Source organism: Sebastes umbrosus, chromosome 12 (assembly GCF_015220745.1).
Source record: "Sebastes umbrosus isolate fSebUmb1 chromosome 12, fSebUmb1.pri, whole genome shotgun sequence".
In the NCBI taxonomy this organism is placed as follows: Eukaryota; Metazoa; Chordata; class Actinopteri; order Perciformes; family Sebastidae; genus Sebastes; species Sebastes umbrosus.
The window spans coordinates 3,023,953-3,039,563 of NC_051280.1; the positions used below are offsets into that span (position 1 = coordinate 3,023,953).

The following is a 15,611-nucleotide window of genomic DNA, read 5'->3' on the forward strand; positions in this document are numbered from 1 at the left end:
TTTTTTTACCAGGAACCAAATTCATCAAATGCAAGTTATTTTTTTATGAGTCTACAATAAGGCTGACAAGTCTTGAGCTAAAAGGAGTAAGTGGGCAATTTTCTTTCCTTTTTATTTTATCTAAAAGCTGTCTGTACAACTCAGGGTTCCACTGCTAAACTGACTAAAAAGTGAAAAAGAGGGGAAAAAAAAGAAAATGACCCAACGTAAGCAAAACTAGTCTGTCTCTAATCAAACACAGCTAGTTACAATACAGAACTATAAACATAGAGACTGAGTGTAGGTCATGATAACATGGATTGTTTTTAAAGGCAGAATGAGTAGGATTTGTCGGTTGTGGTTTGCAAACAACATTTGTTTGGTCAGTGCCCCTCAGCATCGGAGACCGACGCACGGGGTACCCCTCTTGCGTTTCTTTTGGATGTACCAGGGACAGCGTGTCAATATACGCTCGTTACATGCATAGTGTCCTTTCATAAGGTCATGGTTGACGATACCCACTAACCACATGACTAACGACGTAACAAAATAAGTTACTTTTAGTTTCACACGGGACACAAACAGCAGTCTCCTGGTTGAAAGTCTTGTGTTAGTTTGACCCGTCCACGACTCCTCCCGCCCTGAACGGACTCTCATGCTATTGATACTACGTCACTTGCTCCGACCGTTGAATAACACCGTGGGTGGGTTTACATTGGAGTTAGGTGACAACCTCTGTGCGTCGGGAAACACACCTCTGGGAAACACCAGATTTAAAGTGTTGCTTTTGTGTGATTCTTTGTGGAGAAACTCAGTTTTACAGATCTGTCCATTAAATCAACTAATCGATTAGTCGTCAAAAATGTATGCATGAGTGTTTGGTCGAGGACAGCCCTAGAGCTTTGCGCTTTTTTCTGTGCCGTGTCAGCCATTTCCGTAGCCTCCTCTTCGATGCGTGCTTACGATCGATCTGGCACCCGGTCGCTACGTTTTTATAGAGTTTGACAACCAGAAACGTCCCGGACACAGCAACATAAGTAAATACATGCCGAGTCTCTGCAGATACAGACACTGCCACACACTTCTAGTGCGTCAGAAGTGAGGATTGAGAGGGTTTTGTATGAGTCTATACATTGTTTTTTTTTTTACTCATTCTGCCTTTAATAAAATATATGAAATGAAAAATAAAACAAAAATGTCATATACTGATGCTTCCATTGTCTACTACTACAGTAACCCTGTCTTGTACAAGTCTTAACACAGAAAGTAAGTGATTTTAATGGTGTTCTTTATTGAGACGTGTTTTAACCACTATGACCTTGTTAGATGTGTTTAAGGCCCCTGTCTGAACAGCACCACGGCTCTGCTCTGGTTATTGTTACCTGCGGTCCCTGCCACTGAAAGGCACCACGTGGATTCCCAGGGGCCCACCGTCGTTTGACACCTCCACCAGTTTGACTATGTCTCTGGGAGACGGCGACGGATGGGAGATGGAGAAAACCGGAGTGGATGGGTGTGGGTTGAGAGGAGAGGAGAGGAGAGGAGAGGAGAGGGGTGACACCATGTGGGGGAAAAACAAAACAGGAAATGAGATGATGATGAAAGAAACAAGGTGAAATAAAAACAGAAAGCAAGGAGGTGTTGGAGGAGACTGATAAAATAAAGACAATAAAACAGAGCAATCCAAATAAATCAAACACATGTCAGGGATAACAAGGAACACTAAAAATCCTCACACACACAATTTAGACTCCGTCAATCGTCATGGGGACTCAGACTGTCAGAGACTGAGAACTGTCATTTCTTTAGGGATGCATCTGAATTGAATTGCAAAAAGCTGCAGACTTATTTTTTGGTCAGGGAAAAACTACAATCCTACAATGTTGCTAAAGTCTGACATAAATGTTCAAGACACATCAAGACACATATCTACAAAGTGTAACACTGTCCTTCTTGTGTCACATTTTTACAGCATGTTTGATGTTCATCCTATGTGCAGATGTTCACAGCTGAAATGCGCCTCGCGTTCAAAAAGCATGCTCAGTGCGTGAGGCTCTCTTTGACGACGTTGCTTGCAGCGAAAGAACGGAACCATGTCCTTGTTTTTTTTTTTCTCTCTTTTGTTTCAGATTGCAGCGATTCAGCAGGCCAAATCACAGCCCACGTCAGAACAAAATAACATCACGTCTTCGACATGCCGGTGAAATTCTGTGACAGTTGAACACTTGCAGTTTTGTACGTTTCAGGTGTGAATGTCTGGACGGAGAGTCAGTGCTTGGTTCTGGATACTTGAAACTGAGTACGACTGTAAATGCGTAAAAACGGCAGTGCACAGTTGAAGAACAGCAACAGACTTAAAGGTACAGTGTGTAGGATTTGGCAGCATCTAACGGTGAGGATGCAGATATCAACCGACTGAAACTTTCTCCCGTGTGATCTAGCGCGTAGAACTACGGTGGCTGATGTGAAAACGGGAATGGCTCTCTCTAGAGACAGCGTTTGGTTTGTCCGTTCTGGGCTACTGTAGGAACATGGCGGCTCAGTGAAGAGGGCCCGCTCCCTTTGTAGATATAAACGGCTCATTCTAAGGTAAAGAAAACACGATTATTTTTTTTAGGTGATTATACACTAAAGAAAACATACTTATTCGTATTATATTTTATTTCGACTTCACTCTCTGCTCAGGTAGACATTACTCCTCTATATCTTCACATAGCAAATAGTTGTTTGCTGCAATATTAATGCTCTGAATTTCAAATGCAGCACCCTTAAAGTGAGGTAAAATGAATTCAAACTTTAACCTATACTTTACACGGACGGATGCTTTTGCGATGAAGCCCGAGGCTGTCTATCATTTCATTGCATTTAACGTGGATGAATATTGTCGATGACATCCTTTGACCCTTTTTAAAAGCAACAAAACACAGTCGCAGCTATTTACTCTTTCCGAGGCAGCGTTCTTCAACTTGTTTGGCTGTAAAACATCTACACACAGGCACATTTTTACAAGATGCCAAAATCTAATCTGCCCACAGCTTTGATACAATGACTATGATTAGCTCGGGGAAAATGGGCCCCTCGTTGACAACTAAGAGGCGGGAGAAGCCAGAGTCTCTGGGAAATCATAGGAATAATAACAATACCATACCTGCATATTAAACTGGAAGCATGCAACAGAGCAAAATAACAAAACAAAACACAGTTGTTAATAACGGGAGCTGAATGGGTTAGTGCGTGGGAGAGCTCTGATGGCGAGACGAGGATCATTTTGCTCCAACAAAAGAGAATTATGTAAATCAGGAAGCAGGGTTGAAATGAGATTTTCTACAAACAAACCAGGATTACAATATATGAGCTGCTGGTCTACCTTTAGAGTACTTATTATGTAGAGAAAGGGAAGAGAGGGGCTGATTTACCCAGGTCAGCGTAGAAGGGAGAATGTAGTTTCAGACAAGTATTTTTCACAGTTTTGGCCATCGTTCCTACTGGTTATAATTGTGTCACTGTTTGAGCGAGATTCTTTCGTTGAGTCCTACGTTATAATTACTGAAATGATGGCCAAAACTACAAAAGAGGACATGAGTTGTAATAACACAGAACTTTCTTTTAGGGTTATGCAGGTGCGGTGACACAAAATGAGTTTCATTCCAAATCTCTATCCATTTGGAAAAATCTGTCAACCAGAAATGTAAAACAAAACATTTGCACAAATATGGATAATTCAATCTCCAATAGTGGAGCTATGCATGTTCACATTAGAGTCAAATTTAGAGAATTTACTTTTTTCCAAATGGTGGATATCACATTTTGAAATAAAACCGCTTGAATATTCAGCAATGTGCTCAACACTCACCACTCTAGTGTCAGCAGGGTTATTGAGTTTCAGCAGGAAAGTGAGGACACAGACGCCCTGTTCAGACCTGGTATTAACATGCATCCTGGGTGATCGGATCACAAGTGGACGGCTCTGAGTACAGATGTGAACGCACTCGAGACGCACTGAGGACTCATCACTCAGACCACATTCAGAGGTAGTCTGGACCACATATGGCCGCATTCTTTTAGTAGTGTGTACGCAAATGTGTCCTGGGCCACATTAAGGACCGCCTACTCACCTGAGAGGTGATCCACAACTATAGCCGAGGGTTGCGGTGTGCCTATACTTTAATAAAGTAACAGCAAACACTTTATTACTCCCACATTGTCAACAGCAGCGCAAAACAGCTTCACTCCTTCCGTTCTGACCTTTCACAATAAAAGACCTAGACATGTAGCCTACACTGCATCAAGGAGGCAACTCAACAAAATAGCTTAATATATAGTTATATAGCTTAATAGCTGGTCGTCGATGTGTCAGTGTTATTGTTCTGGTGCTCTGCAGTCTGCACAGATCTGACACATGCCTGCCCGCCCGCCCGCCTGCTCTCATCCCCGGCTCTCTGAAGCTCCCGTATCGAAGTCCCAGGGGACCGACAATATTTTTATGTTCATAAAATGTACCTGAATTCATGATTATGTGGGATATTGCTGCTGCTGTGTCCCGCAGGTTAAAAACAACAACGAATTTGGTCTTTGCAAACGTAAATAATATATGTGTTTATTTGCATAAGGAGAGGTGAAGTGAGATCCCGTCACTCGAGACGCATTCTACTGCCAGGTGTGAGCAGACGTACTTAGAGCTCGTCACTTGTTATCGGATCACCCCCCCATGACGCATGTTAACGCCAGGTGTGAGCAGGGCCAGAGAGGCAGAAACTGGGGAAGCTGATCCGTGACTGAAGGACTTACTCTAGTGACCTCACGGGGGTGTGGTCCATGCAGGAGTCGGCTCGACCGACCGGCTCGATCCGGCCGTTTTCTTCTTCTCTGGCCTCGTCCTCCTGGAACAAACAAAGAAGAAGAGTGAGATGGCTTCAGAGAGCGTCGCTGTTCTTCATCAGTACGAAGCGAGAGACATTCAAAAGACATGAACCTGAATCGTGACCTTTGCTGCGTGCCATAGTCTCTTTCACATGAGAAGAGACTAACCCCAACCTTCAAAAACTCAAGTATCTTTTCAGCAGCTAAAAAACGTAGGCTGAGCCGCTAACCTGACGGAGCCGAGACGAGCAGATCGGAGGAGGTCTTCTACAGGTGTAAAAATGCATGCCCTTTAAAAAAAATCCTCATTTACTTCAAATTACACTGCCTTTGTTCTCTTCTCGTATTAACTGTGCGTGGACGCTTGGTCTGTTTGAATACTGAAGCTGAGACTCATGACACGTACACACAAACGCACGCTCACACACACACACACACAGACAGGGCACTGAGCGCGAAGAGGAGAAAAATGAGAAGCAAAGAAAGAAGGTCATTAAAATTTCAGGGCGACACCGGAGAGGAGAGACGAGCGAGCAGCAACAGCAGCACCAGCACCAGCAGCAGCAGCGCAGGCCTCCCCGGCAACCGGCCGCCTCATCAGTATGAAAATGAGCCTGCCGTTACCGTGGCTGCCGTACGGTTGCCATGACATTTTGGGTGCCTGGAGGACGTACAGCTGCAGGGCAGCGTATGAGTGCGTACATGTGTGAGAAACACTATGCAAGGGCTTTTGACTACCGTCTTTCAGTTCGGAAGTCGTCTCCTGCGGCTAAAAAGTGCACACTGTCAGAATGAAAACAGAAAGACAACACGTCCCACTCACAGCTTTCTTCAACAGAGAGAGATGCAAATGTGTGAGGGCAGGTAGAGGTCTGTGTGTGTGTGTAATTTGTAGTGATGTAAAATTGAAACGGTTTCTTTAATAAATAACAATTAATTGTCAGCAATGTTTTAAAGCTGACAACAAAGAGGAACTTTCATAGATCCGGACTTATGGTACAAGTTTTTTACCCCTTAGAGCTAATTGTATTGTGTCGTATTGATAAATCAAATAAAAAAACATTAAGAAACATGAACTTATTAATAAGAGGAACGCGATAAACATCTAACATGGGTCATTTGTGTAGCCCAACCCAAAGAAAATAGGCATTTGCATCATAAATGTAATAAAGGGGACATATCCTACTCATTTTCAGGTTCATACTTGTATTTTGGGTTTCTACCAGAACATGTTTACATGCTTTAATGTTCAAAAAACACATTCTTTTTCTCATACTGTCTGTCTGAATATACCTTCGTCTGAAACGCTCCATTTAAGCGCCTGTCTCTTTAAGACCCCTTCCTGAAAAACCCCAGTCTGCTCTGATTGGCTTGTGAGAACAATATAGTGCACCTTTACAAAGGTAGTTCTCAAGCTGTGGGAGATATCTTTCAATGAGCCTGCATGTGAGATAGGGCAGTCCAGTCTCACAGCAAAGCGTGTAATAGACCCGTCTGTCCGCCAGAAGAAAGTGTCACGTTTTGCGTCGCCGAGACGTGAATATTACAAGGCCGCACGAAGGTGTTTTGTAGTGGTTGTCACGTGAGATTTGTCACGTGTTGTGCAGTCTAACTTCAGAGTTAGTTACGTAGTATATAAAGTGGGAAAGACCACTTATGGTGGGGAGGTGGATGTCTCCAACAAACACAGGACTTTCAACCGGGAAACCCGCGTTTGAGACCGATGTTTTGATTTGCAAGTTATGTTAGTGATGTTATGTCACGTGTTCTGCAGTGACGGTTGTAACGTTTTCCATACCGACGTTTCCGTATGTGTTTTACTTAGTTTACCTACTTATTTTAATCCCAACCATGACGTTTTCCCTTAACCTAACTAAGTGGTTTTCTTGCCTAAACCTAAGTCTGTGGCTTTGTTGCCCCCTGCTGGTACTGCACGTTCACACAGGCACGTAATATTCATGTCTCTGCGAAGCAAAACGTGACACTGACACACTATCCTCTGGTAGACAGGCAGGTTTATTACACGCTTTGGCGTGATATCGAGTTGCATAGGAAGGGGATACAAATCTGAATGGCTTGTTGAATCACATGTTTTCTGATCTAGGCAGCCCACAAAACAGACTGGGTTGTCTTATTTCACAGTTTGCCGGTTGGCAGACACTCCAGATATCCAAATATATGAGCACAAGCACTGTAAAAAGTGAGTTTTTCTTGATAAGTCCCCTTTAAAATGAAGAAATGCTGCAACTCCACCTGTCGTTATGCAGCAAACTAAATGTTCCTGCATCACCAAAAAGGATTTTTGCCCACAAATGCCTCATTGAAGAAAAACGTTAAATTGTTCTGTCTTGATGTCCTGACAACAGACATGAAAATAAAAACACTTTTTTAGACTAGAAAGAAGACAGCGTGGTTCTTTAAAGACATTTCTCGGATCAGTGGACAGCAGCACTACATTCCAAGAATTTTTTACAGCACTATAAAATCCTAAAAGAATATGAATATTCATAAAGAGAACATTGTCAAAAATGTGCTCTATCCTACCATATTGAGAAAGCCTATTACATTTAATAGTACTGTATAGACTCTTTTCTGTTCTATGTATGGAGGAGCCCTTCACCCACGATCATATACAAGAAGAAACAATGGCACACATCCTAAAACACACAGATAAAAAAGAGAAAGTCCAGCAGACAGAGAGAGAATAACAACTCAGAGAGCCTCAGAAACACATCTAACGCCATTCAATATTTATCAGGAGACAAGGACGTGAGGCCGGGGGACATCAGAGAGGGAGAGGAGTCGCTATCTGAGGAAGAGCAAATGAGATCGGCATTCATCACAGCGTACGCAGCCATCGCACAGACCCTTTATTTCAATACGCACCATCTCTGAGGAATCTGGCTGACGATTCTATTCTACAGCCAGACAGAGACACCGTGTGTGTGTGTGTGTGTGTGTGTGTGTGCGCGCGCGCGCACGTGTGCGTGTGCGTGTAATAAAGGAGAGAGGAGAAGCAAGTGATGGGGAGACGAAAGTAAAATTAGAGAAAAAAACGGAGACACAATTATAACTAAAAAGTGTGTGGTAAAGAATGTGTTTACAGCATTATATATTCATTTATAGTAGCTGCCATGGGTCAATATATACAATCAATTCTGGAACAATATCATTAAAATACATGATATATAATAGCCGCCATCTGATGCAGTGGTTTGTTTTTTCTTGAGTTCCCACACACCCTGTTGCTTCGTGTCCAAAGGCAGATGAACATAATCTCCAGACTACTTGGGTAGCAGCTGTTGTGCAGCTTTCGATCATATTAAATGAACTTCATCAGCGGATGGAGTTTCTTACATGTAGTTGTCATGGAATGACATGTTTCTGAGCACTTTTAGGGAGGTCTGTCAATTGATTAAAATATTTAATTTTGATTAATCGCATGATTGTCCATAATTTATTACACATTTTTTTATCTGTTCAAAATGTACCATAAAGGGAGATTTGTCAAGTATTTAATACTCTTATCAACATGGGAGTGGTAAAATATGCTGCTTTATGCAAATGTATGTATTTATTTATTATTAGAAATCAATTAACAACACAACTACGACTATGACTTGCCCCAAACTGCATGTGATTATCATAAAGTGGGCATGTCTGTAAAGGGGAGACACGTGGGTACCAATGAAACCCATTTTCATTCACATATCTGGAGGTCAGAGGTCAAGGGACCCCTTTGAAAATGGCCATGACAGTCTTTCCTCGCCAAAATTTAGCGCACATTTTTGGAGCGTTATTTAACCTCCTCCCTGACAAGCTAGTATGATGTGGTTGGTACCAATGGATTCCTTAGGTTTTCTAGTTTTATATGATACCAGTATCTTCCCTCTAGCATTAACCTACAACCTAATCTTACTTACAGTAAGGCAATATATTGAATTGTAATCGCTGCATCATGATACGTATCGTATCACCAGATTCTTGCCAATACACAGTCCAAATCTCATCCATGTAGACTTTAAAAACACAAGAAGTCCTTAAAGGGATAAGGGAAACTATCCCTTTAAAGTTCTCCAAAAAAAAAAAAAAGGAAAATTGACTATTGACTAAAATCTCAGGTATCAAATGGTCAAATCCATCTGCTGACGATTGTCCTGTGATATGATGGAAAGCTTCAGAGCACCAAAGGGACCTTGTGGTGAGAAACTGCTGTTTCAAAGGTTGGAATGAAATTTGAACCTCAGCTGATGGAGGTGATTTTTCAATCGGCCTTTCATTCTTTTCACTATCTGCTGTTCTAAAGGTTTTAGGTCCACCTGCTCTGGGAGACTGACAGCCTGCTCCTGTTTTGCACTGTAAAGAAATCTTGCTTCGTAAAAAAAAATAAAAAAAAGAATTGTGGACAAAGTTCTGTGTGATTGTACCTGTTTAAATTGCTGGTTACATTTACATGCTAGCTATTTTATTTTCTCTTTGCTGCATCCATTTGATATTTGTTGCTTCTACAAACTAGTTTCCCCCCAGAATACAAAATAATAAAAAAAACTATGTGGTATCAGCTGTGAAGAAAATAACACTGGCTTCTTCCCAGCATTAGCACCAACTCGCGCTGACTTGAGCAGTCTGATTGACAGATGGACCAATCAGCTTTTACTTCAACTTCCCCGTCCATTCCAGAAGGAGACACTCAGGGAAGGCATCGCCACACTTACCCAACCGCACCATCAAGACGTCGCCCATTCCCGTTCCTGGGTAGTGGGCCGGGCAGGCGAGCAGAGAGATAGATAGTGGCATTAATAATTCAGGGCTGAGTCGGGGGTTAATGGCTAGCAGGCAGACAGGCAGGCAGGTAAGAGGACGAGCGGCCGATGTGTTTTCCAGCCGAGTCATTGTTTGTTTCCTGGATGTGGAGGAGGAGAGGCAAGCGGGCAGTTTTCAGGCTCGGGGGCTCATTAAAGATTAATAGGAGAATCCATTGGGGCCTGTCCTTTCTATCTCTCAGACTAAATGAAGTGGTCTGCGCCTAGTGTCTGTGTGTGTGTGTGTGTGTGTGTGTGTGTGTGTGTGTGTGTGTGTATGTATGGGAGAGAGAGAGAGAGAGCGAGTGGAGTAATGCTGCACTTTAATGAAGTGCTGCCTGCTCCCCTTTCCTGCCACTTTGACCACACTGTCACATACAAACTGATGTGGATGTGTGCATACAGACACACAGGCGAGAGGTGGAGAGAAGTCGCCGACAGGAGTCTTTAGGGACAGAAAACAAGCATTGTCATGTTGAATCTTAAATGTTGCATTAAGTTTTAAAATATGTAATAATACATTTTAAAAAGTACAAATGATATTTAGTCATTTGTGGCACTGTACCTGGATCCTATCATTTATTTAAAACAGCATTAAAAATCAAAATCAGTTTAAATATGAATGATTTATTCTCCAAAATATTATACCACGGAAATTTTTTTTGCTCATTAGGTTTGATGCCGTAGTTTCCCCATCTCCAGATTGACAACCTCTGTGAAAGACTTGATAGGAAGTGATTTAAACTGATGCAACAGTGAGAAACGTTGATGCACCTTGTCAAGTGCTAATTAAGTCAAGTCAAACTAATTACTGCCTTGCAGTTGTATGCCTCTGTCAAACAGTCACGTTCCAGTTTACATCCATGTCTGTCCAAAATGTCATCGCTTCATCATTTTGTGAATGATCATATATCAAGGGGAATGGGAGTGGCATGAGGTTACAATGACCCTGACCTTTGACCACCAAAATCGAATCAGTTCATCCTTGAGTCCAGGCGGACGTTTGTGTCAAATTTGAGGAAATTCCTCCAGGCGTTCCTGAGATATCATGTTCACAAGAATGGGACGGACGGAGGAAAACACAAGTCCTCCGGCCACGGCTGGCGCTGGTGCGGAGGCATTAAAAAGCAGCATCAAATAAAGTGATGCGTCTTTCACACGTAGAATTTCACACACAAATCAACATCATGACCTGAGTGAGTAGCTCTGCTTTTCCTGCAATGTGTGAAACGCAAAGTGTTTCCATACTTTACTGGATGTGTAATGTTTTCGGCTCACTGCGGCCGGCTTGTTTGTTTTTTGAAACGGACTATAACACTAAAAGCGGTAACTTCCTTCTACCTCCGCATAGATTCAAATTAAGCAAATATATTAATTCTGGCATTAAAAAATGGATTTGAAAATCGTAAAAAAGAAATCGCAATACATCGATTTTTTTCCCACCCCTGGTTAATGTATAAATGTTACAGTTTAAATACTGTTTAATATTTAAATAAACATGTTAACTTAACTGGTTTTGTTTTTCTGTATGAACGAGAATTAAATGACACTTTTATTGTCTAAAATTCTTAATAAATTATGTAGAACTAAAAATTTGAAGTTTTTATAGATAAGATAGATAAATTATCTGAACAAAAACTAATAAGTTGGCACAACTTTTATTACTTGAAATCGTTAGTATGTAAAACTCAAAACTTGAAGTTACATTACATATGAATGATAAGTTATCCCAACAAAAGATAATTAGTTGGCTCAAATGAAGACAGTTTTCCTCAAAAATCTAGTGCAGAAAGTTGCCTTAAAATTTGAAATTTTGCTGACTTTTTCATTTTTACAGTTTATCACACTTTTTCCAAGTTTATCAAATATTTATTCAAATGAACAGCTGGTTTAAGTGTTGCCTTCACTGGGTATACCCTGAGGACGGCTTTCAGCTTAACTGAGGAAGTTTTACATTGGCTAAGAAAGACTAATAACAAACATTTTCTGCTAATTGCCGTTTTGAGTATAGGGCTGTGTATCTACCCCTCAAAGCTTTATGGGTACCAACTGAAATGTGTCCATACCATCTAAAGTAACAAATGCTGAATTTTTGGTCAGATTTGCAGTCTAGTTTTCTTATTCTTTGATTCAGATTTAAACCAAACATTTGCCAGTTCTAGACCAGAGGACTGTACTACGAAGCAGGATTTGGCATCAGCGAGGTAACTTCAGGGTTAACTCTGGGTTTTCCGTACTACGACGGTGGTTCACTTCTTACCGGGGTTGATCGCCATGGTAACTTACAGTATGCTGAAGAGTTCCAGATAAGAGATCAACTCGTATAAAAGCACCGCCTGCTGACCAATCAGAGCTCTGTGCACAGATCGTAGGATAATATTACACAAACATTAAGAAGTTATCGTCATAATCCAGACTAAAAACAAACACAGTTTAAACTGACAGATGCAGGAAGGACAGCTGGATTTATGCTGTGGGTGTTTACCGCTTTGAATTATGTTTTTAAATTTATATTTTTACTTGCTCCTGAGTTCGTTTCACACCGTTGGAGATGAGGACGCAGCTGAAAGAAGGTTGAAATAGCCATGCACGCCGTCACTTTGTTAAAGGGCATAATGAAGTGTAATCCATTCATCCATTACACTTGTATCTACAGCTATTTATATCTAGACGATTATATCTGACATTTGAGTGTTCCGTTAAATTAATAAGTCTGTTAATTTACGCATTCACACATCAGGACTTTTTTGTTTTGCCAGCTGTCCTTCCTGCATTTGGCAGCTTCAACTGTGTTACTTTTAGTTTGGATTAAGTGTTTAACTTCTTTGTATTTGTCTAATATAGTTTGCTCTTCCTTTGTAAAATGTGCCGCTCTGTCTGTCTGTCTGTCTGTCTGTCTGCAAATCTGTAGACTTGTCCATGTCTGTGATTGGTCAGATGCTGCAAACACCGCCCCGTTCATGTGAACGCACTCGTAAGAAGATTGAGAAACCCTGGGTTGACTTACTGAGTTGATTACCAGCGTCGTAAGACTGCTTATCGGGATACAGTTGTTAGGGTTAATGACGCCAGATAATGATAAGATATCCTGGGTATGTTGAACTGGCTCCGTAGTACAGGCCTCAGATTGGGTTGCTTGTGATTAGCAGACAATAAATATTTGAATTTAAATGCAATCTACTCAACAACTTCATCATCTTTGTTTTACTTGAAACATAATTTAAATCACCTTTCAAAGAGGGCAACCACATTCAGAAATATACCCATTTTATCTTCAAACATAAAGAATAATTGTGGATTCCTGTTTAAGTGATGATTGCTTGTTAAAAAGTATGAAATTGTTCCATTAAGACAAACTTGTTCATTTGCAAATACAGATGCTCATTCCTTTCCTAATGAAAAACACACACATGACATGTTGAACTGGAATACACATACCATCCACAGAGAGACGCACGCACGCACGCACGCACGCATGCACGCACGCACACACACACAATCCATCACTGTTAACCGGTATCTGTGCCCTCTCCAGCAGAGCTCCATATGTTCACGACCGGATGAAACACTGAACCAGAGACTATAAATTAGCCTCAGCCTCTAACCTCTAACCTGAAGACCACGACACACCATCTGGGTCTGAGTTTGAAAACAAGAGAGTGAGATAGATGATGTTCAACTAATATGCCGCACCATCTTCACGTAGAAATGTCCGTGAGGAACCGCTGTTCCAAGCAGAGTATCTGTGCTTCTGAAGTTCACCACAGGTGTTCTAAGATTACACTCTGGTTGCAGAAAGAAGTCTGATTGTATAGAAGTCTATGAGAAAATGAGCCTATACTTCTGACTTGATTTATTACCTCAGTAAACATTGTAAACATGAGTTTATGGTCTCAATCTCTAGTTTCAAGTCTTCTTCAATACAGCATGATGTTCATTTAGTAAATTATGGTCCCATTTAGAGTCAAATAGACCATAAAGCAGGGGATGCTTTAGGGCGTGGCTAACTTGTGATTGACAGGTCGCTACCACGGCGTTGTCCGGTCTGGGAGTTGTCCGTGTTTTCGTCTTACAACTTTAACCCTTTCACTGTTTGTTTTCAGTTTATAGAGTTAATTAAAACATTTTGGTAGCATAAAAATGTCTTATTCAGATTTTGGTCCACAAACCAATGAGTGACGTCACGGTGACCACGTCCACCTCTTATATGCATTTCATGGATGTAATGCAATTTCCTCCAGGCATTCCTGAGATATTGCTTTCACAAGAATGGGACGGACGTAAGGTCACAGTGGCCTTGAACTTTGACCTTTGTGGACGTTTGGGCCAAATTTGAAGAAATTCCCTCCAGGCGTTCCTGATATATCACATTCACAAGAATGGGACGGATGGACGGACGGATGGACAACCGGAAAACAGAACGCCTCGGGCCCCAGCTGTCGCTGGCTTGGAAGCATAAACAAGAGCAGCAGACAGAGTGAAAAAACAGACAAGTGAAAAGAAATAAAAAGCTACAAATAGCTTCTGGGTCAGCGGGTTCACCCCTTTCAGGAAGAAATAAAATCTGATCAAGCTCTTCGGAGGTGAGACAACACACACACACACACACACACACACACACACAGAGAGAGCTCCAGGTGTGCTAATCTCACAGACGGCCTATCTTCAGATTTCCACCAAAAAGCCACTCGCTGAAGGCACTCAGAAGGTTCATTGCGGCCCGCCTGAATGGGCACCGACACATTTCATTGTGTCAGGGCGATGTAATGATCAGACATCACTGCACATGACCTTCTATGTCTTATTTACTGGGTCAGTCAACGAGGTCGGAGAATCTGCCGCACTGATGCTGGTGTAGGATGTCAGGCTGACACCAGCTGTGAAAGGGAATCCGTATCTAACATTTAATTTAGCTGAGTGTCTCCTCAATTAATTTCTGCAGAGAAAATAGCAAAAAAAAAAAAAATAGTATATTTGAAAATGCCAACCCACAGAGAATAGAAACTACTGAGAAACTGAAGTCTACTGGTTTCAAAGTTTTAGATGAGGTAACTTTGCCGTTTTCTTAGGATCAAATAAACCCGATGCCCCTGATAATGTTGATACTGAGGAGCACAACACGTTCCCATCTGTCATGACAGGGAGACGTTTGATTAATGTCGACGCCGGGCTCCGTGCGAGACCACAATGCATCATTAAAAGCAAGCTTTCAATTACAGATCCCTGCGCTAATTCAATTAGTCTCCTTTGAAGACACTTTGATAATGGGATCCAGACGGGCCGACGGCATCGTCAATAACTCGAGGATTCATTGAGCAGAGAGGACGTTATCTGAGTTTATATCATCCCGGCTGCCGGTTGGGCCGTTACACAAGAAGAGGAGGATGGTGCGTGTTTGTGTGGTATATAGATGGAATATAGACAATGGGGAGAAAAAGAGGAAGAAAGTCATTGTGTCTGCGTGTATGTGACTTTAAAAGAGAAGATATTATCTGTGTGCATCTATTAAATGGAAGCCTGTGCATCTATGGTTGTGCATAACGTCTTGTGTCTCTCAAAGGTCTCCGTGAGGAATCTAATATTTACCCATTTTTTGTAAATCTCTATTCTTATACAACTCCTGCATGGTTTGATTATTGTTAACCAGGCGGCAAACCTGGTCTGAAGCCAGTGCTGAAGTGCCTTAAACTTGCATTCTTTCTAACAGCCAGCAGGGGGCGAGTCTTCTGGTTGCAAAAAGAAGTCTGATTGTATAGAAGTCTATGAGAAAATGAGCCTACTTCTCACTTGATTTAAGAGATGAACCTTTATTAATCCCCAGAGGGATGAATTATTACCTCAGTTAACCTCAGTAAACATGAGTTTATGGTCTCGATCGCTAGTTTCAAATCTTCTTCAATACAGCATGATGTTCATTTAGTAAATTATGGTCCCATTTAGAGTCAAATAGACCATAAAGCAGGGGATGCC

At 41.6% G+C, this 15,611-nt stretch overlaps 1 protein-coding gene across 1 annotated transcript in view; it reads right to left on the reverse strand.

Moving 5' to 3' along the window:
• LOC119498812 (partitioning defective 3 homolog) overlaps window positions 1-15,611 on the reverse strand; it is a 334,030-nt gene that overhangs the window by 165,125 nt on the left and 153,294 nt on the right. The window contains 2 exon segments of the mRNA XM_037787881.1: window positions 1,362-1,445; window positions 4,768-4,859. Coding sequence (XP_037643809.1) covers window positions 1,362-1,445; window positions 4,768-4,859 — 176 coding nt within the window.